A 27663-nucleotide genomic window follows, 5' to 3' on the forward strand; every position below is an offset into this window, starting at 1 on the left:
AAATGCGGGATGCACTTGACTGAAAACCGAAAATGACAGTTTTTATATTGTGCCTTATATATATATATATATATATATATATATATATATATATATATATATATATATATATATATATATATATATATATATATATCATTGTATTATATTCGACTTTTTAATTAATATCATTATTAATATCAAAATTAATATCAATTTAAATGAATATGAATTTATTGTCGGCCATTATTGGAAATTTTATCGCAGGAAAAGCTCAAGAAAAATGTATCCCTTTAAATGTATGTGTATCTATGTATCTATGTATGTCCTCAAACTGGTCCACTGCGCTTCTGTTGTGGTGTTAAAAATCTTGCTTGCTGAATTTTTGGCCCGTTAAAAAAAACAAAAACGCACCTCCCCGTTGAAATGCATTAAAAACGCATCAATAACGCACCCATGTTACATTTATGATGCGGTTTTTCAGTCAGATGACCTATGAAAATAAACAATAAGCACAGTAAAATCGTGGTAAAATCACTGCAAAATTGCAGCAAAATCACTGCAAAATTACGTGCATTTTTGGCGCCATTATCGGAAACCTTTTTCTCTAACAAAACGCTGATAACACCATTTTCGGCTGATATGTTTCGACCACCGAAATTTTGGTGCATCTCTAGCTGTGTGTGTGTGTGTCCCCATTAGGGGAATTCACCGTAACTGTTTACTGCCCTGATGACCACCTGACTTTGACTTGGTAGTGTATTTAAATGCCATCCTTGGTGAGATTTCCATTCACTTCCTGCCCCAAAGAAACAAAAAGGAGTGGAAAGGAAGTCTCTTGTGGGTGAGGGGAAATTCGCTATTCATTGTCAACAGAACAGAAAGCAGAAACCCAAAATTTGACTGTTGTCACCAAAACAGGAATAGAGGAAAAATCTGCCAACAAAAAGCGAATTTCCCATTACTTAGAAGAGATTTCCTTCCACTTCCTGTTGTTCCTTGGGGACAGGAAGTGAAAGAAGATCTCACCATGGGTGGTATTTTAGTACTCTACCAAGTCATAGTCAGGTACTTACATTTATAGTATAAAAAGAAATCCATGTAATGATGCCTAATTGAATATAAATCTGTGCCCATTTGTGTCTTTTCTATCTGCCGGGAGTTGAGCTTTGAATGATCTTTTTTCCTGGTGGGTCAGAAGTCAGCATGCTTCCACGGATGGGATTGGTTGCTGCGTTGTTGTTGTTAATAATATATAATGCTATGTTCTATTTCGGTATGGGATTTAAATATAAACCGTTCTCCCACAAGACCTGTGCCAGAGTGGAACATTCCGCACACTTGTTTTGATGGCAGCCAGATAGAGGAGTACCTGCCACAGCCACCTGAGCGGAGAAAGTTTAAACAGCTGTAAAATCAACCTTGACAACCCGCTGGTGACAACACAACAAGGGCAAAGCAAAAACTGAAGTTTGTTATTCCTTTCTTTTTTTTTTTGCGCCAACCCTGTACCAATGCATCTTGCTGCTATATAAATCTTATAAATAATGTCTGCATGAAGCTGTCTTCATCTATAAACATATTAAAAATCCTGCGAGTGTCTGCGAGAGTGTGATCAGCCTATGTACTGACACAGAACACGCTCACTGAGCTGCTGGCGTGATCTCTTCCCAGCATGCACCACTCCCTCCCAACTGCCCCACTTTGGCTCCATACTCCAAGGCAGCAGTAACCCCTTTAAAGGGAACTTATTTCCCATGATCTCTAACCCAAAAGGGGAAGCTCTGCTTGTCTGCATTCTCCCCCACTCCAGTGCCACATTTGGCACCTTGTTGGGGGGAGCTGGTACCTGGTTTCAGCTGGAAGTTCAGCCCTTGCCACAGCCGGCCCATTGAGAAAGTGCAGCGCTATTCAGGCATGCGCAGTAGCAAACCAGCTGTGAAGCCACAAGGCATTACTGCCAGTTTCCCTTACCCAAGATGGCAGCGCCTGCACCCAAGAGCCGATTCAAGAATCAGCTTGGGTGAGGACACAGCAGGATCCCTGGACAGAGAAGTGCCCTAATAGTGAAAGTAACCAGCTAGAGTATTTGTAGCTGCAGACTTTTAATTTTTTTGGTAGGGGGGCTGGAGCTCCGCTTTAAAGTGGTTGTAAACCCTTTCATATACCCAGTGAAGTGACTTGCCTCAGGTGATACACAGAGATAAAACAAACCCTCCTACATAGGTTGTACCTGTCTATCTGCAGCCTTCTCTTCTCTACATCCATTCAAAGTCCAGAATTTATGAAGCTTGTCTGAGCTGTCAGAAAAAAAGGGGGTGGAGAGCTGAAACTACACACTGCAAAGCTGTGAGGAGAGCTCTGAGAGCTTATTGGAGGGACACACCCATCTTCACACAGCACACAGGAATAGAGCTGAGGCTGCCCATCACAGGCCGTGTTCTGGAGCTCCCTTTCCCATCACCTTTTTAGATTTTGGCATCAGGAATACTTGTCAGAAGAGATTCATGCTAATAGCAGAGGTAGGAAGCAGCAGACAGAAATTACACTTAGTGCTCTGAATTGAGACAATTACACACTATAGAGGGATATGCTTTGTTCATATTTCATGTCTGTCTTAACCAGGTTAAGAGGTGACTGGTAGTTGTTAGCTAGGGTGACCAGATGTCCTCAGTGTCTGGAGACAGTCCCCGCTTTCAGGAGGTTGTCCCCTAATAAAAAAAACGTCCCCAATTATGCTCCCAGAAGAGGGCCTCAGCAAGCATGTGAAGCATTTCTGAATACTAGCCATACTCACAGATTGCTTTGACTTCAGCTGGACCGAATACTTTTATGAGTGTAGCAGCCTCCCTTGGTAGGTGCTAGAAGAGAGAGTATCCTTTTTGGGTCTTTCTGCTTACCAGAGAGATGGCCAGGTAAATTCATATTGCTCTCTGCCTACCAGAGAGTAGGATCTGCTAGTGAGGTCTGTTCATGGTGCTCAGGTGCAGCTCAGCTTGTCTGAAGTGTTTCACACTAGTCCAATAGCGAGGCATATTGGACAGTGGGAGGAAACCTAACAAGTGCACAGGCATTTAGTACAGCCCTGGTGATTGGTAGAGGAAAGGGCCTGTTTGCATGCTGGGATACTGTATAAATGCCAAGGGTACATGTGCTCGGGGACTTTCAGCTGGAGCGGGGTCCCGGAGTGAGGGGGTGGCTGCCCCTCCTCTGTAGAAGATGCCATGCGACCTCAGGTGCTCAACCTGAGGGCCTCTGAGTCAGAGAGGGGCTGAACCCAGATGTCCTGCTGAGCTGACTGGAAGGGAGGCAATGGAGAGGATCTGATTCTGCCTACAGTGAGTACAGATCGGTGTTGTGGGGCCTGACCTGAAGAAGCCACGCCACCCCTTCTGCTAGAAGAGTCAGTGTACAGATGTCAGTCAAGGGGAATGCTAGATAGTATCCCGAAGATTATCTAGTTGCATCAGTCTGCTGTTAGAGAGAGAGAGCAAGAGGACTTAATTCTTCCATACAAGTGGCAGTATGGTTAAGGCCTTTCACACTTGTGCGACTTGTCCTTCGACTTGGGACTGCAAAGTCACATGACACGTCGTACTCCATTATTTCCAAATAGTACCGTTCATATCTGTGCAACTGGTACTGCTGATGGGTACTGCTGATGGGTACTGTTGGTGGGTACTGCTGGCTGGTACTGTTGGTGGGTACTGCTGGCTGGTACTGTTGGTGATACTGCTGGCTGGCACTGCTGGCGGGTACTGTTGGTGGGGATTGCTGGCGGGTACTGATAGTGGGTACTGCTGGCTTGTTCCCGACTCACCATTCCCGAGCATCAGTGTGACAGGAGTGGAGCTGGAGGAAGCATGCGGCTGCAGTAGAAAGCAGAGCCGATGCTTCCTGTATCGCTCCTGCGCCCTGTCACAGGCAGAGTACATTTGGTATCACTCCGCCTGTGACAGGGGCCGGCTCTATACAGAAAGCATCAGCTCTGCTTTCTCTAGTGCCAACTATGTTTCTTCAGTTCCTTCACACTGATGCTTGGCAATGGCTCTTTAACTATTTGCATACTATGCACTTTAACCCCCTTCCTGCCCAGGCCAATTTTCAGCTTTCAGTGTTGTCGCACTTTGAATGACAATTGCGCGGTCATACTATACTGTACCCAAACTACATTTTTATCATTTTTTGAGACAGATAGAGCTTTCTTTTGGTGTTATTTATTTTTATTTTTTACTAAACAAAAAAAAAAAAAAAAAACTTTTTAGTTTTGGTTATAAAATTTGGTAAATAAGTAATATTTCTCCTTCACTGATGTGCGCTGATGAGGCTGCACTGATAAGGCGGCACTGATGGGCACTAATGAGGCGGCACTGATGGGCACTGACAGATAGAACTGATGGGCACTAATATGCGCCACTAATGAGAACTGATAGACGCCACTGATGGGCACTAATGAAGCAGCACTGATGGGTACTAATAGACGGCCCTGATGGGCACTAATATGCACCACTGATGGGAACTGATAGACAGCACTGATGGGCACTAACAGGCGGCAATGATGGGCACTGATAGACGGCACTGATGGGCACTAATATGTGCCACTGATGGGAACTGATAGACAGCACTGATGGGCACCAATAGGCAGCACTGATTGGTAGCACTTGGGGGCACAGATCGGCAGCATTGATAAGGTGGCAATGATGGGCACTAATGAGATGGCACTGATGGGCACTAATATGGGCGACTGATGGGAACTAATAGACCGCACTGATGGGCACTAATAGGCAGCACTGATTGGTAGCACTGGGGGGCACAGATCGGGAGCAATGATAAGGCAGCACTGATGGGCACTAATGAGGTGGCACTGATGGGCACTAATATGCGCGACTGATGGGAACTGATAGACCACACTGATGGGCACTAATAGGCGGCACTGATTGGTAGCACTGGGGGGGGCACAGATTGGCTGCCCTGGTGGGCACTGTTGGAGCTGCACTGATCATCAGGACACTGAAGATCATTGCTCAGATTGTCAGTGCAGATGTCCCCTGTATGGATTTCCCGTTTTTCGGCTCTCCTCACATGTTGTCAGCATGAGGGGAGGATTGACAATACCCAGCAAATCCTGTTTATATCCGTGATCGGCTGTGATTGGACACTGCTGATCATGTGGTAAAGAGCTGCTGTGATTGGACACTGCTGATCATTTGGTAAAGAGCTGCTGTGATTGGCTCTTTACCCCGATCTGTGATCAGCTGAATCTGAAGGACCCAGCGATCCCAGATCACAGCTGATGCGCCCTGCAGGGGGCACGCAGGCAGCGTGTGCATGGGAGGAGGTCATATGGCGGCTTCCGGCAAAGTGCAGCCGCGGTATAGCTGTCATTCGGCTATAGTGCAGTGGCGAAGGGGTTATTAATAACAGGTAGTAATTTGTGAATATGATAGTCTCGCTTGATATTGGGACGTCAAGAATGTATTCATGTCAATTTGCTACTGAAAGGTCTATTAATAATGAGAAAACCTGTACAGTGAATATCCATAAGAATAGAACATGTGATAAAGAGAGGAACTTAGGTTTAGATACCAGTGGAAGACAAATAGATTGTGTACTTTTGGATAACAGCCTGGGCTGGTAAAGGTCAGACTCAAGTATCTTCAGACTTTAAGTGGTTCTAAAGGCTAACGTTTTTTTTTTTTTTTATCTTAATGCGTTCTCTGTTTGTTATCTTTAAAAGAAAACATTTACCCTTTACAATCACCTTAAAGTGTATTTCCACTTTTGCTGCCACACTGGGATAACCGGCTTTACATTTGTTATGTGTTCCCACTCACACAGCATCATTTAACCACTTGCCGACTGGTCACGTTGACCGTACTGCGGCAAAGTGGCTCGTTCCCGTCCAGCGACGTAGACCTACGTCGCTGGACTCCTCACCTTGTGGGCGGCGCGCGCGCGCCGCCGGAGGCTCCCTCCCGCTGTATTCAGTCACAGCGGGAGTCGGGCCAGGGGAGGAGCAGCGGCGATCGCCGCTGCTCTTCCCCGATCGTCGGGGAATCGAGTCTGGAGATCTGCCCGCTTGTGTAAACAGAGCGAGCGGATCTCCTAAGTGACAGGCAGGGTCAGATTGCAGGGTTCAGCATAGCTGAACCTGCGATCTGTCCCTGTGTCACTCAGTCACCTCCCCCCACACACGTCAGTAAGCACCAGGCATACATTAACCCCTCCCTCTCCAATAAAGTTAACCCCTTCCCTGCCAGTGTCATTTTTACAGTAACAGTGCATATGTATAGCACTGATTACTGTAGTAATGTCACTGGTACCCCCAAAAGTGTCAAAAATGTCAGTCAAGGGTCCGATCTGTCCGCCGCAATGTCGCAGTCCCGCAAAAAAAAAAAAAAATCGCAGATCGCCGCCATTACTCGATAAAAAAAAAAAACACCAAAAATGACAGAAATCTTTCCCTTAGCTAGTAAATGCAATAACTTGCGCAAACCAATCAAAATACGCTTATTGTGATTTTTTTTACCAAACATAGGTAGCAGAAAACAAATTGGCCAAAAATTTAAAAACAATTTTGATTTTTACATTTTTTTGGGGTGGAATTTCATATAAAAAAATGTGAAAAATATTGTTATTTTTTCAAAATTTACGTTTTTTTTTGTTTATAGCGCAAAAAGTAAAAATCGCACAGGTGATCTAATACCACCAAAAGAAAGCTCTGTTTGTGGGAAAAAAAGGACGTAAATTTCGTTTGGGTACAGCGTCGCATGACCGCTCAATTGTCAGTTAAAGTCGCACAGTGCCGAATCGCAAAAAGTGGCCTGGACGTAAGACAGCAAAATCCTCCGGTGGTAAAGTGGTTAAATAAATAAAAATGACTGCTTACTTTTTTAGGTGCCTATCTTCCCCTACGTAATTTTAAAGGGGGGGGGGGGGGCGGGGAGTTATGTTTACCATATTTTACCCTGTCTGTACTGTGCTGGCAGATCTCATTATCAGTTGTAAACTAGATGTGTACACTGTATGTCCTAATAAAGGCTTAAAGTGGTCTTAGTAAAGCTTAACAGTGATCTAATTATCAACTAGTCACCTAGACAAGCCTAGATGACCCTGGTCACTGCCTACCCAGACAATGCTTTGATTAATCAGGGATCTGAGACAGTCCGGCAACAGTCTACAACCCGGAATACACAATGTACATTACACTTGCTGTCTTCAGGTGTTTGGCTTTAACTTGTGTATTCTGTCCACTAGACAAGTCATCAGAAGACAAACAATGTTCCAGCAGTCTGAAAAAGTGGAATTAATTTATCATCATAGATTTCTTAAAGGATATTGTTGATAAATATTATTGTCCCAAGTGAAGGTGCTTCTCCAGGCCAGACTGAAGGAGGACCATCTTTTTTCCTCTGACCATTAACCTATACAAGATTAATATTACACCTTTCCATTCACTCCAGAGGGGAAGCTTTTGGCCCCTTTCACACACGGAGTCCGTAAGGCGAACTTTGTTTTTCTCAGCGGGGGATCGATCCGCTGATCCCCCGCTGAGCAGGCGGATGGCAGCTCTGTCTCTGCGCTGTGTGCGGAGACAGAGCTGTCAGGTCCCCGCTGTTCTCTATGGGGGAATTGGATGGGAACAGACCGTCTGTCCGCTCTCATCCAATCCGCCAGACGGATGGAAAAAAGGGTTTCCATACGTCCGGTTTTGATGGATCGGATCAGATGTCAGCGGACATGTCTCCGCTGACATCCGATGCCCCGTAGAGATGCATGGGGCATCCGTTCAGATCCGCCTGAAAAATGGACAGGCAGATCTGAAAGGACTCCCTGTGTGAAAGGGGCCTAATTGTCCATTGTCCTTATTCAGAGAATTTATCCAAGCCTCGTTCTCAGCATTCATCACAGCGTTGTCCATCATTAGAGAATGATCTGCTCTCTCCATGGGCCATACATTAGTGGGTAGGAGGCTTGCCCCTAATCCCTTCCAACAACCTCTGTCTCAGTTCAGTCTTTCACAGGTAAATACACACATTTTTTTTATTTAGGTTAACCAGGATAGGTGGGGGGAGGGGGTGGGTGGTTTTATCTTCATGCATTCTATGTATAAAGGTAAAAAGCCTTCAGTGTGCAGCTTTCCCCACAGCCCCCCGTAATACCCATCTGAGACCCATCGCGATCCAGCAATGTGTATGAGAGCGGCTGCTCTCCCGGGACTCTCTCTCCTCATTGGCTGAGACACAGTAGCTGGAGCCAGTGGCTCCAGCTGCAGTTAGTCACAGCAAGTTAGGAGGAAACGGGTGTGGGGGGGGGGGGGCAGGACTGAGCCATGATCTGTGTTTCCCATAGACACATAGAGGCATAGAGGCGGCTCAGGAGTGAGCACACGAGTGGCCCAAAAAAAACAACCAGCACTTGGGAAAGGGGAGGGGCCAAAAGCACCGCCAGGGGACCCAAGAAGAGGACTTTAAGCCAGCCATACATTGATCAAAATTTGACCGGTTCAGCAAAAACGGGCTGAATTTCGATCCATCTATGTATGGGCAGGCTGTTTGTAGTGAAGTTGTTTTTTTTTATGCCTGAACATTGCTGGTGGCTATAGCTGCGAGCATTGGTGATTCTGCTGGTGGGGAGGGCTCCCTGCGCTCGCTGCCAGCTGAACACAAGAGCGCTTGTGGGAGGGATCCTTCCATCAACACTGGCTGTTTTGATGGGGGAATCGAGCAATTTTCTTTCCTGCAACCTGTGGTTGCAGGAAAGAAAATTGCATAATGTATGGCATGCCTTGAGCTTTTCTTCAACTTTAAATATCTCAAGGCTTGGGTGGTACATTGTATGGTAATTCACTGTCCTTCAGTCGGCCCCCTATGGGCACATTGCAATTCTGAATACAAAAATCTGCCGATAGAGTTCTATGTGTATTCCTGCTCCAAAGAAACAACTAGAAAGGTAAGAAATGTATTTTAAAATTTTGTTTAGGTACTCTATGTGAATGGGAAAACCTAACTAACATATGGTGTTGGTGTGTCAAATTTAGATGCAAAGGTGGAAATACACTTTAAAGCGTAACTCCACATTCCCCTCTGGGTGATCTCTGTACATTACAAGGATTTTAACAAACTTTGTTGCAGATTCCTACCTTTTGTTATTCTGAAGAAATCATTGTTTGTTCCTCTTTGCTGAATGGGTTAAATGGGAGTGGTTTCATAATTATCTATCAGCTGTGGCAGCTGCAGGGCTCTAATGAGGAAAGCTGCTGGGCCTGCGTCCCTTTAGACGTATTCCTATTGGGAGTATCTCATCAAAAATGACATTTTTGTTGCAGGGGATGCCAGAAATCTGACTTGTATCTTAGTGCAGATTTCTGGGAAAATTGCTGAGCCAATCACACAAGCAGGAAATGATGTTTCTGGGGGTGTGGTCAGTATACATTCTGTGTACAGAACACCTCCAGGCGGCCATATTGCATTGCATTTTCAGAAAATTACAACAGTTGCAGATTGAAAAGGAAAGGTCCTTTTTAACAACATTCAATTACAATGATTTGTGTCGCAATTGTACACGCTAAATTGTTTTTTCTTTATTTGCTGATATTCTTCCCCATGAAAGTGGAGTTACCCTTTAAACTTTGTTCCTTCCACAACATCTAATGCACTTTAACTGTAACTGCAATATCTATTCAATGTTGCATGCCAGGTCCTCTTACCTCCAGAATGGTGCATCTTTCCGACAAACATTCCACATCTTCACAGGGCTGGAACATCCCGAGGGTGACGCAGTTCAGCAAAATGACCAGCATGCTGAAGTGCTCGAACCACGTGGAGAGGATGGAGTTAAGGAGAACAGTTTTGTATATTGAGGAGGGATTGGGGGGAGTAAAGGGTACAACAGAGAATACACATTATACATGAATCACATTACTACCTACAAGACACAAAGCACCAAGATTACATCTGTTTCTGGTTATTTTTTATATGCAGCCGTTAGATTAGATGGTTTGTGGTCTGTGATTAATGTCCCAAGATGCATTAGAATAGGAAAGACTTCTAAACCATCCATGTCTCCTTTAAACATATTTTCTGTTATATCCGTAGAGTCATCCAATCATCTTTTGAAATTAATAATAATTAAAAGAACACAGAATTTAGGTTTTCATACCAAACACTCTCACATTATCTGAGCACTTTCAATGTTTCCTGCATGTTGGTGGGCAGTAAGCTCAAACAGACCAGTGTATCGCCTGTGTTCATATGTCATTACTTATTGTTCTGTTTTAAATGCCGCTTTATGCATTGCTGTACCTCCTTGAACCAGTGGCGGCTGGTAAATGAAGTCAAATCTACGACCCCCTCCCGGGACGGACAGGGACAGCTCACTGCCCAGCTGGACAGCCAGCATCCTTACCTCCTTCTTCCCCGAGCGGCTGTGAGTCTCTTCTGGCCGTACGTCTCCTCCCTCTTCCTGGTCAATGGCCAGTAAAATCGCTTCTCTTTTCAGCCAATCAGGAAAGGGGTATCATGACCCGCTTCCTGATTGCCTGGGAGGAAAATCAGTGTGATAATAACAAATATTTATTTGCTATTGTCATATATTTGGGTGGGCTCAGGGCGCAATGCTCTGCGCCCCGAGCCCACCCTTTTTTGAAGCCTATTAGAGCCTCTGGCTCTAATCACGTGCTTAAAAAAAAAAAAAGTCCCATTGGAATCCATGAGTCCGGTGCCCTGCATGTAGATTAGGGGGCCGGACGCATGGATAGGGGGTCGGCAACCCTGCCCCCCCCAATGGATGGGCCACCACTGCCTTGGACCCAGTCTGTCTGGACAGTATGGTCATCTGCTAACTCAGCGCCATCCACAGGCAGCTTAATTCTTCAATGAGGCACAGAAGCTGAATCCAACGACAATTTTTCTTCAGTTAAAAAGACAACAACTTTCCTAACTCCTGCCTCTGTGAATAACTGATCAATGGACTATGCAAGGAGGGTCAAGATAGGGCTAAACTAGCACTAAACAGAAGGGGAATACAGAAAAAGATACCAAAATCACATAAGTAAACAAGTTGTACTGTGCCAAAACTGCCGCTAGATGTCAGTATACTACAAAACAATAACAACCCAACGCATTTCACTACAACAACATACAATTACTGTACATGGAAGTAGGCAGAAAAGGTATGTTGGTAGAGCACTAAACCTGAACCAAGATGGATAAGACTAAGAGCAAGAGTGCCATAGATATAGTGTAAGTCCAGTAAATCTTTATTTCTCACAACAGGAAGTCAAAGAAAAACCAAAAACGTGTTTTGGGGTTCAATGCTCCCCTTCATCAGGACTTGGATGCTGACAGTCAATAGGGAGAATACTAGAAAACAAATTGTGACATGAAGGTTTGGCTGGTTCAGGTCACCGGGCAAGCAGCCAGGTTGGTGAGCGGAAATATCTCCAAATCCTATTCTTTATGTTCCAGTTTGTTGTCAAGTATTCGCCCTATTTACTATCAGCATCCAAGCCCTGATGAAGAGGTACCAGGTGTCCCCACTGGAAGAATTTCCCTCTTTTCCTGTGCTGGTGACAACTTTTTGTTACAATACCAATTGTCACCAGTACAAATAGAGGGGTGAATATCCCTAATGGGGACACAGACAGCAATAAAAACCTGACAGAGGGTCGAATTGAAAAATCAAAACAGTTTTGGCCTTAGATATACTTTAACATGCCCTAGGGCAGTGATGGCGAACCTTGGCACCCCAGATGTTTTCGAACTACATTTCCCATGATGCTCAACTACACTGCAGAGTACAGGGGCATCATGGGAAATGTAGTCCCAAAACATCTGGGGTGCCAAGGTTCGCCATCACTGCCCTAGGGAAAACTTCAGGTGTATCTGCATGCTCCTGCTAAAACACGTACTAAGATATATTTACAGCCCCCATGTGCAAAAACACATATAGAAGTATAATTGTATGGTAAATAATGGCTCCACCGGCAGCACCTTTCACCAGTGCTCACATAACATGTCAATTGCGGAAGAGCGGATGTCTGTTAATTGGCCCTCTCATTACTATTATGTAGCAGGCATGCTGGAACATATAATCTGTAATCTCTCATATGGGAAAATACAGATGGAAAGATCTGTGGACACGGGGGAGACTAGGCCTTTCCATTGGGATAAAGGACTAATCACCACCGCTTTGAAAGCATCATTAAAACCCTTCTCTTCCACTTATTCCAACACCAATCTCCGGCCTCCAGTATTTTTTCATAATATGTCCCCAAATCCATAATAGCCTCTTATGGCTCAATGCTGATTCCTAAAACTTCCGGGTGTGGAGAGGTGGGACTCGGAGCATGCACTGCAGACATCACATGACTACCCACATCAGGGGTACATGGTCCTCTATCCCTAGTGATAACAAAACACATGTGCGCCCCTATCTGAAGTCTGCTAATGTCAGGGTTACACAGTCCATCATTATGAATAATATCAAAGCAAATATGTGCCCTGGTCCCAGGCCCACCTTCGTCATGAGTACATGGTCCCTCATCCCTATTGATTACAAAGCACATGCAAGCCCCTATCTCAACCGAACCTATGTCAGAATTTCACAGTCCCTCATCACCAATGATAACAAGGTACTGTACATCTGTAACCCAGCCAGCCCCATCAACACTAGGAGGACATGGTCCTTCATCCCCAGTGATAATAAAGGGCATGTACACCCCCCATCCCACCCATGTCAGGAGGACATGGTCCTCCATTGCCAGTGGTAACAAAGGGCATGTTCACCCCTGTCCAACTCATGTCAGGAGGACATAGTCCTCCATCCCCAGTGGTGACAAAGGGCATGTGCACCCCCATCCCACCTATGTTAGGAGGACATGGTCCTCCATCCCCAGTGATAACCAGATAACCAAAGGCATGTGCACCCCCATCCCACCTATGTTAGGAGGACATGGACATCCATCCCCAGTGATAATCATAGGCATGTGCACCCCTGTCCCATCCATAGTACGAGGACATTGTCCTCCATCCCCTGTGATAACAAAGAACATATGCATCCCTGTCCAACTCATGTCAGGAGGACATAGTCCTCCATCCCTAGTGGTGACAAAGGGCATGTGCACCCCCATCCCACCTATGTTAGGAGGACATGGTCCTCCACCCCCAGTGATAACCAAAGGCATGTGCACCCCTGTCCCATCCATAGTATGAGGACATTGTCCTCCATCCCCTGTGATAACAAAGAACATGTACATCCCTGTCCAAATCACATCAGGAGGACATTGTCCTCCATCCCCAGTGGTAACAAAGGACATGTGCAGCCCCCATGCCATCTATGTTAGGAGGACATGGCCCTCCATTCCCAGTGATAACCAAGGGCATGTGCACCCCCATCCCACCCATGTTAAAAGGACAAGGTCCTCCATCCCTACTAATAAAAAGGGCATGTGCACCCACCCCTTTCCCAGGCCCACCAACATCAGAAGTACCTGGTCCCTCATCCCTAGTGATAACATAGTGCATGCAAGCCCCTGTACCAGACACACCAACATCAGAAGTACATGGTCCCTCATCCCTAGTGATAACATACTGCATTCAAGTCCCTGTACTGGGCACACCAACATCAGAAGTACATGGCCCCCCTCATATTAACAAAGTGCATGCGTAGGGGTTTTATTTTGTCTATACACATTCAACATGTGTATTCTTCCTTGAATCTTGGTGTGCTTTGTGTATTTCTTCCAGATCTGTGCAGTAATCCAGTGTGAGACTTTATCTCTGTGCAGGAGCTTCCTGTAATAAAGACCGCTCACTGCTGATCTCTCTCCTTGTGCAGGGTGGCTGGTCTTGTCTCCGCCTCCTCCTGTAGTTTTCTGCAGGCAGCCTATAGTGGGTGGAGCCTGATGGGTCCCTCCCACAGCTCTGTCCTCTGTACAGGCTACAGCACAGTGATGATGTCACTATTCCTTTAACAGGTAATATTGAGATTTGTAAAGGTTTATAGTGCATGAAGAGAGGATTTATATCGTTTGTGGCCATTGAGGAATATATTTAAATGTAAGCTTTTGTGCCTGGAGTTCAGCTTTAAGGCATAACTTATCTATATTGTAACATCCTGAGCACAATGCAAATAAAATAATGCACAGCGCTTCCATCTTTAGTCTATAAAAATGTTTGTAATATTTTATTAAATCAAGGCAAAGCTTACAAAACATCACATACTGTACAACCATCTACCCCATAATATCTTCCCCACCCGTCATCTATCAGGCTCTATGTATCGCTATCTGTCCCATCGCACTATGCGTATATAGTCAGACATGAGCTGGCAGCTCTCCATCCCTGATGCACCTACAGTGTCACTTCTCAGGGATTCTTCACACTTCACTAGGCCACAGCATGGCAATTACAGTGACGTTTTATCTTTTCTATACTAAAATTCAGTTGCAGTAGCCACACTCACTGATTTGTCTTGGGTTACATTCCTGCTGCTATCTGCATGGAGTTTGTATGTTTTTCCTCTGTTACATTCTAGTTCACTCGCAAAACTGTCGCTGTAGGTCTAAGCCAAACCTTTCTTTTTTTAGAGTAACAATTAAAACATATGGTAGGAGAAAGGGAGAAAGATGGTAAGAAAGGAAAGAAAAATATAGAAGGAATGAAGATTGTAACAAATGAAGAAGAGAAGAAAAGAAAGACAGACACACTAATCTGTCTTGGGTTACATTCCTGCTGCTATCTGCATGGAGTTTGTATGTTTTTCCCTGGTTGTATTCTAGTCCACTCGCAAAACTGTCGCTGTAGGTCTAAGCCAAACCTTTCTTTTTTTTGGAGTAAGAATTAAAACCTAGAAAGAAAGAAAGAAAGAAACAAAGAGAAAAAGAAAAAGAAGATTGTAAGGAATGAATGAAGATGGAAAGAAAGAAAAGAAAGATATAGAAGGAATAAAGATTGTAAGGAATGGGTTACAGCCATGCATGTTGTCTTGGGTTACATTCATGCTGCTATCTGCATGGAGTTTGTATGTTTTTCCTCTGTTACATTCTAGTTCACCCGCAAAATTGTCACTGTAGGTCTAAGCCAAACCTTTCTTTTTTTTTGAGTAAGAATTAAAACCTATGTTAGGAGAAGGAAATAAAGAAAGAAGGAAAGGAAGAATGAAAGAAAGAAAGAAAGAAGGAACGAAAGAAGGAACGAAGGAAAGAAGGAAGGAAAAAAGGAAGGAAAGAAAGACAGAGCGAAATAAAGAGCGAAAGAAAGAAAGAGTGAAAGAAAGAAAGAAAGAGCGAAAGAAAGAAAGAGCAAAATAAAGAAAGAGAGCGAAAGAGCGAAAGAAAGAGCAAAAGAAAGAGAGCGAAAGAAAGAAAGAGCGAAAGAAAGAGAGAAAGAAAGAGAGAGCGAAAGAAAGAAAGAGAGCGAAAGAAAGAAAGAGCGAAATAAAGAAAGAGAGCGAAAGAAAGAGAGAGCGAAAGAAAGAAAGAGAGCGAAAGAAAGAGAGCGAAAGAAAGAAAGAGAGCAAAATAAAGAAAGAGAGCGAAAGAAAGAGAGCGAAAGAAAGAGAGCGAAAGAAAGAGAGCGAAAGAAAGAGAGCGAAAGAAAGAGAGAGCGAAAGAAAGAGAGAGCGAAAGAAAGAGAGCGAAAGAAAGAAAGAGAGCGAAAGAAAGAAAGAGCAAAATAAAGAAAGAGAGCGAAAGAAAGAGAGCGAAAGAAAGAGAGCGAAAGAAAGAGAGCGAAAGAAAGAGAGCGAAAGAGAAAGAAAGAGAGAGCGAAAGAAAGAGAGCGAAAGAAAGAGAAAGCGAAAGAAAGAAAAAAGAGAGCGAAAGAAATAAAGAAAGAAAGAGAAAGCGAAAGAAAGAAAGAGCGAAATAAAGAAAGAAAGCTAAAAAAAGAAAAAAAGAATGAAAGAAAGAAAGGAGAGAGCAAAAGAAAGAAAGAAAGAAAGAAAGAAAGAGAGAGCGAAAGAAAGAAAGATGTGATGATTGGAAGGAAAGAAAGACATGTTAGGGCTCTTTCACACGGTCCGCCTCCGTAGGCGGATCCGTGTTGCTCAGCGGGGATTGATCCGTGATCCCCGCTGAGCCGGCGGATGACAGGTCCGTCTCTGCTTGCAGAGCGGAGAGGGAGGTGTCTCAGCCCCCGCCTGTCCGCTCTCATCAGATCCGATCCGATCCGATTACTGAACGGATGGAAAAATAGGGTTTCCATCCGTCCAGATTTCACGCACAGGATCGGATACGGATAGCCCCATAGAGCTGCATGGAGGATCCGATCAGATCCGCCTAAAAAACTGACAGGCGGATCTGATCGGATCGCCCGTGTGAAAGAGCCCTAAGACAAAATTCCACCTGTCACCAAAACAGGATTCCATTTACTTTCTATTTATTTTACAATTTTTTAACTTTTCCTTGAGAGAAAGAAAGAAAGAAAGAATAGAACTGGAAGCAGATCTACAGATGAAATCCTTCTGTTGAATTATAAATGCCCCTTTAGGCCTTGGAAATGCCGGCACCAAGTTGGACAGCACAATAAAGACGAGCGATGACGCACTTTCCGCCATTTGGCCCCTGGCGGCGCTCGTTTCGGCGTAGAGGTTTATTAGTAACAATGAGCACTTGGGGGCACTGGGAGACCTTCCTGACATAAGCAGAGATTGACCATCATGTAGGGAAGTCTTTGCTATGACATCATCCGGCTATGTTCACACCTGAGTGCTTTTCAGTGCAGCTGCAGGACGATGCGTTTTCCGCCTTTACCATCCATTACCTTTTATCCAGAGGCTTCATGCCCACTGGATTTTAGTGCACCTGGAAGAGATAGGTCCATGATCCAGGCCTCTGATAGTCTATGGACAGGGCAGACATTGAGGGTCCTATGTGTTCAGTGTCTGTGCAGTGCGCTGTGTAATTTCCATGACTGCCTGGAATCAGCCCTTGTTAGTTGTGTTTATTATCCGTATCCAGCCATTAGCAGTAAATCCCTAACACCCTTATTGACCTACTTTGTAAATGAGTGAATTAAAGCAATTCTACTTTGTGGAAGATAAAAGAAAATCGCAGATACTGCGCTGTCATCTGCTATGTAAGAGACCGTCTCCCGCTGAGCCTTAATGTATTTAGAGAGGACCTGTCATATATTTAGATTGCAAGCTCTCAGGAACAAGACCCTTCTAACCGTCATATATAGAATTATATTGTAACTGTACGGTCTTCCTTTATGTTAGTGGGTGGAGCCTGCTGGGTCCCTCCCACTGCTCTGCTCTCTGCACTGGCTATGTACAGCACATTGATGATGTCACTGCTTCTTTTACAAGGTAATATCTGTGTTTGCATGGGGCTTTGGAGCACACAAAGTGGATTTATATCATTTATGGCTATTGAAGCATATATTTAACCACTTTAGCCCCAGCCGCCGCAGATGTACGGCGGCAGTCTGGCTCTCCCAGGCAAAGTCCTGTACATGTACTGCGCTCGCCTGGGAGGAGCTAGGGGGCGATCACGTGCTGCCAGAGGCGCGCTCCTGCCCCCTACTTCTCAGCGGGTAAGCTAGTGAGTGTGACAGGTGGCTCCGATTGCCGCCGGCCACTCGCGATCTCCCGCCGCTGACAGAGAAGTACGTAAACACAGCCGTCCGTACTTCTCCCTGAAGTGATCACAGATGTCATGTGATCCTGCTATATAGGATCATGTGTCTCTGTGATGACTTCACAAGCCACGCCCCCCCCCCCCCCCCACAGTTAGAATCATGCCCCTAGGGTCACATTTAACCCCATTGATCACCAATAATGTTAACCCCCTTCCCTGCCAGTGTCATTATTATAGTAACAATGCATATTTTTAACACTGATTACTGTAGTAATGTCACTTGTCCCCCCAAAAGTGTCAAAAATGTCAGTTAGGGGTCCGATCTGTCCGCCGCAATGTCGCAGTCCCGCAAAAAATCGCAGATTGCCGCCATTTCTAGTAAAATAAATAAATAAAAATGACAGAAATCTTTCCCGTAGTTAATAAACGCAATAACTTTTGCGCAAACCAATCAAAATACGCTTATTGCGATTTTTTTTAACCAAAAATATGTAGCAAAATTGGCCTAAAATGTTAAAAAATTTTGGATTTTTTAATTTTTTTTGAAAATTTCATATAAAAGAATGTAAAAAATATTGTTTTTTTTTTTTCAAAATTGTCACTCTTTTTTTGTTTATAGCACAAAAAATAAAAATCGCACAGGTGATCAAATACCACAAAAAGAAAGCTTTATTTGTGGGAAAAAAAGGACATAAATTTTGTTTGGGTACAGCGTCGCACGACCGCGCAATTGTCCGTTAAAGTCACACAGTGCTGAATCGCAAAATAGGGCCTGGTCATTGAGCAGCCAAATCCTCCGGTCTGAAAGTGGTTAAATGAAAGTTTTTGTGCCTAGAATTCAGCTTTCACTAAAGGCAGCGCAAACAAATAGCTTATTTTGGAAAAGTAGTAATATGACGTGAAGGACATTTATTTTATTGCACTATTATTATACATTGGGCTCAGTTCACAAAAAGCACAATGCATAGAGAATTCTCATCACCATGCATTATGCCTTATTTCCTTTTTCTTATGATGGGAAATATATCTAGATTCTTCAATTCCCTAACAGGGTTATTACACAGTACAGTTGGATTTGTTTCAGCATTTTGTATATAAAAGTCAATTCATAAAGATTACTGCAAAGGTTATCCACTCTTTAATGCCGGTTCACATATATGCGATGCGGGAACCCTGCGAATCAACTGCGGGTCCCCACATCGCATTCAATTCACAGGCAGTTCACACTGCCATATGCAAATCGCTGGGCGTGTCAATATGAGGTTAACAACACCCCCAGATCAGTTCGCATATCACCCCTTGTCTCCGCCCCCTACCTACCTCTGAGATCTGTCCGTTGGTTCCACCACCTACCTACCTCCAATTACTGCCCCTTTTAGAGAATACAGAACCAACCATCACTTTGTGGTGCCAAGTAATCTGTATGGAATTCGTTATACTGCGGCAGGCTGGCTCAGCTTGGCCGCTGGCACTGCATTCCGCCCCCACTAGGCAGCGGGATGCCGATCCATGGGACTGGCGGCACCAATTGCTGCTGGGCACCCGCGATCGTTCCCCACAGAGAGAACACCGGTCAGCTGCTGTAAACACATCCGACCATTAATTTCTCTGAAATAATCACAGGGTGCCTGTGATCCTTCTATATAGGAACACAGGTCTCTATGATCATTTCACAAGTCCCTCCCCCCACAGTTAGAAAGCATCCCCTAGGCTCACAATTAACCCTTTGATCACCCCTAGGTTAACCCCTTCCTTGCCAGTGTCATTAGAACAGTAACCGTGCATATTTTTAGCACTGATTACTGTAGTAATGTCACTGGTATCCCCCATAAAGTGTCGAAAATGTCAGTTAGGGGTCCGATCTGTCCACCGCAATGTCGCAGTCCCACAAAAAAAAAAAAAAAAATCGCATATCGCCGCAATTACTAGTAAAAAAAAATGTAAAAAATAACATAAATCTTTCCCCTAGTTTGTAGAAGCAATAACTTTTGCACAAACCAGTCAAAATACGCTTATTGGGATTTTGTTTACCAAAAAAATGTAGCAGAAAACAAATTGGCCTAAAATGATGAAAAAAATAGATTTTTACATTTTTTTGGGGAATGTTATATTGCAGAAAGTGAAAAATATTGGGTTTTTTTTTTTTTTTTTTTTTTCAGAATTCTGGCTCTTTTTTTGTTTATAGCAAAACAAATAAAAATGGCACAGGTGATCAAATACCAACAAAAGAAAGCTCTATTTGTGGAGAAAAAGGGCATAAATTGCATTTAGCTACAGTGTTACACGACCGCGCAATTGTCCGTTAAAGTAACGCAGTGCCGAATCACGAAAAATGGCCTGGTCATTAAGGGGGCAAATCCTTCCGGTCCAGAAGTGGTTAACAAGAAAAGCAGTCATATAGATTCCCCCAGCAACAAGATACCCTCCCAGTAACCCCATATCCCCCCCAGCAACAAGATACCCTCCCAGTAACCATATATCCCCCCCACAGCAACAAGATACCCTCCCAGTAACCATATATCCCCCCCCCAGCAAAAAGATATCCTCCCAGTAACCATATATCCCCCCCCAGCAACAAGATACCCTCCCAGTAACCCCATATCCCCCCTAGCAACAAGATACCCTCCCAGTAACCATATATCCCCCCCCAGCAAAAAGATATCCTCCCAGTAACCATATATCCCCCCCCAGCAACAAGATACCCTCCCAGTAGCCCCATATCCCCCCCAGCAACAAGATACCCTCCCAGTAACCATATATCCCCCCCACAGCAACAAGATACCCTCCCAGTAACCATATATCCCCCCCCCCAGCAACAAGATACCCTCCCAGTAGCCCCATACCCCCCCCAGCAACAAGATACCCTCCCAGTAACCATATATCCCCCCCACAGCAACAAGATACCCTCCCAGTAACCATATATCCCCCCCCCAGCAACAAGATACCCTCCCAGTAACCATATATCCCCCCCCCCAGCAACAAGATACCCATCCAGTAGCCCCATATCCCCCCAGCAACAAGATACACTCCCAGTAACCATATATCCCCCCCCCCAGCAACAAGATACCCTCCCAGTAACCATATATCCCCCCCCAAGCAACAAGATACCCTCCCAGTAACCATATATATCCCCCCCCCCCCCAGCAACAAGATACCCTCCCAGTAACCCCCTATCCCACCAGCAACAAGCAGCCAGCATCAATAGATTCTTCAGCAGCAAGTACAACAGTAGATGCCTTCCAGCAACAATTGACCCCCGCCAGCAAGAATAGACTTCACCAGCAACAGCAGACACCCAATACAAATAGATCCACCCCAGCAACCATAGATCTCCCAGCAGCCAACATCAATAGACCCTTCCTTCAACAGTAAATCCCTCCAAGCAACAATTGACCCCCCCCCTCCTCAAACACAATGGATTCCCTCCCCACCAGCAACAATAAACTTCTCCAGCTACAATAGACCTCCCAAAAACAATTGATCGCCCAGCAACAATAAACCTTCCCAGCAACAATAGACCCCCACAGCATAATAATTCCCTCCCCCCCTGTAACAATAGATCCATTCCAGCAACAATAGATCTCCCAGCAGCCAACATCAATAGACTCTCCAGCAGCAAGCACCAACCCAGATAGCAAGGATAACTTGACACAAATTAGTGGCAGTGTTGAATTGGAAGTCTACTAACTTGTTACACATTTTCACTGGCAGGTTGTACACTTGCAGAGCACTTGAAGCACAAGTTCTAGTTTGCACTTTTCCAATTTGTAGCAAATTTTCATGGCAAGTCTCTAGCAAGAGCAAAGTTGCAGTGGTGAGTCTACAGCAAGAGCTCTGCAAGTCTTCAGCATGAAAATTCAGTCACAGTTCCCCCTGTGGTGGGATGACTATAGAACACCATAACTGATCCAGAACTTGAAGCAGACTTGCAGAATGTTTGCAAACAAAGTTGATCTGGAGTAATGCGATGCGGACCTGCTGCAATTGTGCAACAAACCTGTGAAGCCTGGCAAGTCTAGTAATAGCTTATGAAGTCATTTTCAAACTTGCAGCACAATTGCTTGCTATCTGCGAACAGACCCTTTCCTCAACAGTAGATCCATCCCAGCAACAATTGACCCCCCTCCAGCAACATTACATCCCAATCAGCAACAATAGACCTACCTAGCAACAATAGAGCCTCACAACACAATAGATGGCAGCGCTGGACAAGACATTTTCAAGGTAAGTATTTCTTCTAAAAGATAAGTGAACCCGGGGACAATTCAGAGGCTATCATTGCTGGAATGCACTAGCCCTGACTGTCCTGGGGGTATTTTTATAGAAAACATTTTTTTGAGGCCGGAACTCCCCTTTAAGGCTGACGAGCGATCTAGAGATTTTCGGATCGTTAGTATGGTGCTTTCGACAGCCGATTACGAATTTTCGGACGACAAAAACTGGATGTGCAGGCTATAAAATTTTTATCGTATGTGAACACAACGTCCGATTTTTCGTTTGATTAGTACAGTTTTCCTCCCAAAAAAAAAAAAATGGTAAGAGCAAGACTAGGCATGAAATGAAAGAACACATATAAAACAATTCAACACATGATATCACTTCTGAAGTAAAATTCTGTCGTACGGGAATTTTCGTATGAAAGTAATCTCTTCCCTTTCCATATGAGTCTAGCATTCAACAAAAATGGAGGAAAGTCTGATCGTGTGTACGAGGCTTTATACTGTGTGACTACACAGGAGCAAAACCGGGAGGCAGGGACTGGGCGTTGTCACCCTATAACAGGAAGTGCCTCAACAAGGACCTTAATGGCAGGACCACAAGGGATTATTTTATGCAAATTTAGGAATCTCGCACAGAACTTTTTAAATGACGTTAACATTGAGATTTTAGTGATTGGATTTACATCTACTTTAAATGACCATTTCACACAGCAACATAATAAATGTAAGTTTGTGAAATGAACACAATCAGGAGAACATTATCCCATGATAATAAAAAATAATGTACACAGTTAAATCAATGAATGGCTCTTGGCGGACGGATCTGATGGTCAGGCCTGTATAGTTTGTGAAATTCAGCACAGGCCGCGCCGTATGATAATAATATGGACACAATTATTAGCTGGGTGAAGGCCTGCGTCTGTTTGATGTGAAATCTCTCATTGTCATCATCTATCCACATGCGCTTCCCATCTGCTGACTCAATTAGAAAAATCAGCGGAAGGAAGCAGATAGACCGTGACTCCGTTTGTTGAGTTATGAGGACCAGCGCTGCGCTTCTGGAGGAACAGACAGGAACCCGCAGGTCCCCTCTGAAAGAGAAGATTGGAGGCAGCAAATACTCAACACACAGCAAGGTGACCATACTAGACTCAGAATTCCCAACACACATTTTTCCATTTCAATTGATATTTTCCTTAACTTTGGATGGGTTTATTATGCCTGCAGCCCTTAGAAAATCAAAGTGTTCTCTCTTTTATCAAGTATTTGCACACAATCTTTATTTTATACTTAAATAGTTATTACAGGGTGCACCCGGGATACTCAATCACTAAGTCTGGGAAGACAGAAAGAAAGGTAAAGCCAAACCTTTTTTTTGGACTACAGGTTAAAACCTTTGATAGTTTTTTTTTTTTTAGTCTCAATATGTTTGTCATTGTTGGGGAGATTGTTCCTTACTTCCTATACCATAGACATGTGAAGAAGTGAGGGGAAATCCCACATGTCACCAATACAGGATTCACCTTACTTCCTGTTTCTTTGGCAACTTTTGGACTTTTCCATAGTTATCGGAGAAAGAAAGAAAGAGAGACATACTGTGGAAGGAAGGAAGGAAGGAAGGAAGGAAGGAAGGAAGGAAGGAAGGAAGGAAGGAAGGAAGGAAAGAAGAAGGGAAGAAAGGCATGTAATGAAGTGAGACTAAATGCCACCTGTCACCAATACAGGATTCCCCTTACTTCCTGTTAGAAAGAAAGAAAGAAAGAAAGAAAGAAAGAAAGAAAGAAAGAAAGAAAGAAAGAAAGAAAGAAAGAAAGAAATGTATATACAAAAGGTTACGTATAAAAAGGAAGAAGAGTAGAAGGAAGGAAAGAAGAAAGAAGGAATGAAAGCAAGGAGAACTGAGTGAAAAAGGGAAGGAAAGCATGACAAAAAGCTAATTATAAAATCCAAATGTACACATTTACAAACAATTGTTTTTAGAAAGAAAGGAGGAAAATCCAAAAGGCTAAGTATAAAAAGGAAGGAAAGAAGAATGGAAGGAAAGAAAGAGAGAAAAAGAAAGAAAGTGAAAGAAAGAAAAAGAAAGAAAGTGAAAGAAAGAAAGAAAGAAAGAAAGAAAGAGAGACATTCTGTACAATGAATGAAGACGGAAGGAAGGAAGGAGGGAAGAAAGACATGTAATGAAGTAAGACAAAATCCAACCTGTCACCAAAACAGGATTCCCTTACTTCCTGTTTATTTGGGAACTTTTGGACTTTTCCTTGGGAAAGAAAGAAAGAAAGAAAGAAAGAAAGAAAGAAAGAAAGAAAGAAAGAAAGAAAGAAAGAAAGAAAGAAAGAAAGAAAGAAAGAAAGAAAGAAAGAAAGAAAGAAAGAAAGAAAGAAAGAAAGAAAGAAAGAAAGAAAGAAAGCTACTATGGGTCTCATCAGGACTGTTTTCACCCTGGTACCTCCTGCAGAAGATGGATGGAGAATCTGCACCCCATGCAACCATTTTTCTCTTGTGGGTTCTCTGAACTTACTGGTCACAACTGTCTGCCAGTTATACCCAGGGTAGGGGGATTCCGGAGGCATTTTGGTTTCAATGCCTATGGGGTCCATAGATGCTCAGATCAGCCATAGCAACCTTAGAAAGTCTACTTTAATGAGATGAAGTGTGCAGAGTAATACACTACAGGTAGCGGATGTAATATTACACATAGATCTGAGTTGGGCTGCATACTTCCATAGTTGCAGTTTACATGTGTCAGTAACTTTTAGAAGTCTCTGATACTCTGTGTGTGAACATAGGCAGTCTGTGTGTGTTTGCAGCAATCATTGCCTCTGCCACACAAAAGTGGTATATATATATACTGTATATATATATATATATATATATATATATATTTTTTTTTTGCTGGCTCTGCATACATCCACATCTGTAGGTAATGTCAGTGAATTGATCATCAGCTGTTTCATCGTCTTCCATCTGTTTACTGTCTGTGTGGTTTCATGTCCTTTGCAGGCTTGGGTTACCATGGTAACTGGGAGGCAGCAATTAAACTTTGGTTGCCATGATCTGGCTTTCCTGCTCTGGAAAGGCCTTGATGATATTAGCAGAAGCCTTGCTATGTTATTTGTTACTCATATATGTAGCCTTATTTAACAGTTTTAACTCCTGGTATTAGGCAAAATATATATTTTATTTTTTTCCATGTCCAATATGTTTATAAAATGTATACGTTTGCAAAAATATTTTATATCTTTTTATAAATATCAAATAAAAATAATTAACATTTACATTATAAATATGTAATATTTGTTTAATTTTGAAAAATGCAAAGAGAAAAAGTATAATATATATTATGCATATATAATAATATAAGATATATAAAGACATATAAGATATATATATATATATATATATATATATATATATATATATATACACTGCTCAAAAAAATTAAAGGCACACTTTGAAAACACATCAGATCTCAATGGGGAAAAATATCATGCTGGATATCTATACTGGTATAGACTGGGTAATGTGTTCGGATAGAAAGGATGCCACATCTGTTCAGAGGGCTGAATTCAAAGACACCCCAAAAATCAAAGTGAAAAAATGATGCAGCAGGCTAGTCCATTTTGCTGAAATTTCATTGCAGCAACTCAAAATGGTAGTAGTAGTTTGTATGCCCCCACATGCTTGTATGCATGACTGACAATATCGGGGCATGCTCCCAATGAGACAACGGATGGTGTCCTGGAGTATTTCCTCCCAGATCTGGACCAGGGCATCACTGAGCTCCTGAACAGACTGAGGTGCAACCTGGCGGTGTCGGATGGACCGAAACATAATGTCCCAGAGATATACAATTGGATTTAGGTAGGCGAGCATGGGGGCCATTCATTGGTATCAATTCCTTCACCCTCCAGGAACTGGCTACATACTCTCGCCACATGAGGCCGGGCATTGTCATGCACCAGGAGGAATAAATTGAATCCAAACTGAAAAGAGACTGCTCCAGGTCAGGCAATATCAGGTGCTGGTCGGATCCGTAATCCAGAGACTGCAAGTTCAAAAGGAAAATGACCGCACTCCGAAATAAATCAAACAGGAGTGTATTTATTCCACATCAAAAATAGGCATCAAACTACAAACTGTGAGACCCAGGACAAAGGTAGACGCGTTTCACGACTAAGAATGTCGCTTACTCATTACCAAGATGAGATGCACCAGGAGGAACCCAAGACCCACTGCACCAGTGTAGGGTCTGATAATGGGTACAAGGAGTTCATCCCGATACCTAATGGCAGTCAGGGTGCCATTGTCCAGCCTGTAGAGCTCTGTGCGTCCCTCCATGGATATGCCTCCCCAGACCATCACTGACCAACCACCAAACCGGTCAAACTGAACAATGTTAAAGGCAGCATAATGTTCTCCTTGGCTTCTCCAGACTCTTTCACGTCTGTCACCTGTGCTCAGGATTAACCTGCTCTCATGCGAAAAGCGCAGGGCGCCAGTGGCAGACCTGCCAATTCTGATGTTCAATGGCAAATGCCAATCGAATTCCACAGTGCCGGGCAGTGAGCACAGGCCCCACTAAAGGACATTGGGCCCTCAGGCCACCCTCATGAAGTCTGTTTTTGATTGTTTGGTCAGAGATATTCACGCCAGTGGCCTGCTGGAGGTCATTTCGTAGGGTTCTGGCAGGGCTCATCTTGTTCCTTCTTGCACAAAGGAGCAGATACCGGTCCTACTGATGGGTTAAGGATCTTCTATGACCCTGTCCAGCTCTCTTAGACTGACTGGCTGTCTCCTGGAATCTCTTCCATGCTCTTGGACTGTGCTGGGAGACACAGCAATCCTTCCGGCAATAGCACATATTGATGTACCATTCTGGAGGAGTTGGACTGCCTGTGCAACCTCTATAGGTTCCAGGTATCGCCTCATGCTACCAGTAGTGACACTGACCCTAGCCAAATGCAAAACTAGTAAAAAACTGTAAGAAAAGATGATAAGGTAAAGAAATGTCAGCGGCCTTCACCTGTAAAACCATTCCTGTTTTGGAGGTCGTCTCATTGTTGCCAATCTAGTGAACCTGTTGTTAATTTCTTTAACATCAAAGCAGCTGAAACTGATTAACAACCCCCTCTGCTACTTAACTGACCATATCAATATCCCAGGAGTTTAATTGACTTGATGCTACACTCTGATTAGAAAGCGTTCCTTAAATTTTTTTTGAGCAGTATATATGTGTGTATGTATATTATATGCATTTTTTTAAAAAACTTGAATAATTGTAAACAAAAAAAAAAAAAATCTCACCAGGGACACAGCCAGCAATAAAAACTTGACAGGGGTTCTTAGCCTTCCAATCTGTCTGTAATGGTTTTGACTAGAGATATACTTTTGTATAATAAGGTTTGGCTATGCATGCCTAGCTCCCCATTACCCCTACAGTCATCATTACTGTACAATAAAACTGCATTTTTTAAGACCCAGCAATGAAAGTGTTTAAGAAAATGGGATCAAATTCCACTTATTTGTCCTGATTTTATATTTACAATTTAAATAGCTGCAAGCTGTGTGATCGAATAAAACGTTAGAAACCGTTCTCAGCTATAAAGCACAAACAGCATCTGCATGCATACAACTAAATCCCATTCAAGTCACTTCTCAATTGAAAATAAAAATGCGCAGTTTAAAACACAAACGTTCTTGACTTTCGCCGCGCAAAAATATTATTTTTTTTTCTTATCTGGAATGTCAATAACACAATTATTCATATTCCGCCTGTTGCCGCAGCTCATCAAATTAATTACTGTTAATTAAACTTTATTGTTAAAATTAAGTACACAGTATTACCATGCACAGAGGATGGCTGGTTCAGTGTAGTTT

General features: G+C 43.4%; 1 protein-coding gene across 4 annotated transcripts in view; it reads right to left on the minus strand.

Annotated features, from left to right (window-relative positions):
- Nucleotides 1-27663, minus strand: part of CACNA1H (calcium voltage-gated channel subunit alpha1 H) — a 742004-nt gene that overhangs the window by 355035 nt on the left and 359306 nt on the right. For all 4 annotated transcript variants that reach the window (XM_082260602.1, XM_082260600.1, XM_082260601.1 and 1 more), the window contains exon 3: nucleotides 9689-9800. In XM_082260602.1, the coding sequence (XP_082116728.1) occupies nucleotides 9689-9800 (112 nt within the window). The remainder of the gene's footprint in view (nucleotides 1-9688; nucleotides 9801-27663) is intronic.

The sequence above is a fragment of the Pelophylax lessonae genome (genome assembly GCF_965119305.1).
Source record: "Pelophylax lessonae genome assembly, chromosome: 6".
In the NCBI taxonomy this organism is placed as follows: domain Eukaryota; kingdom Metazoa; phylum Chordata; class Amphibia; order Anura; family Ranidae; genus Pelophylax; species Pelophylax lessonae.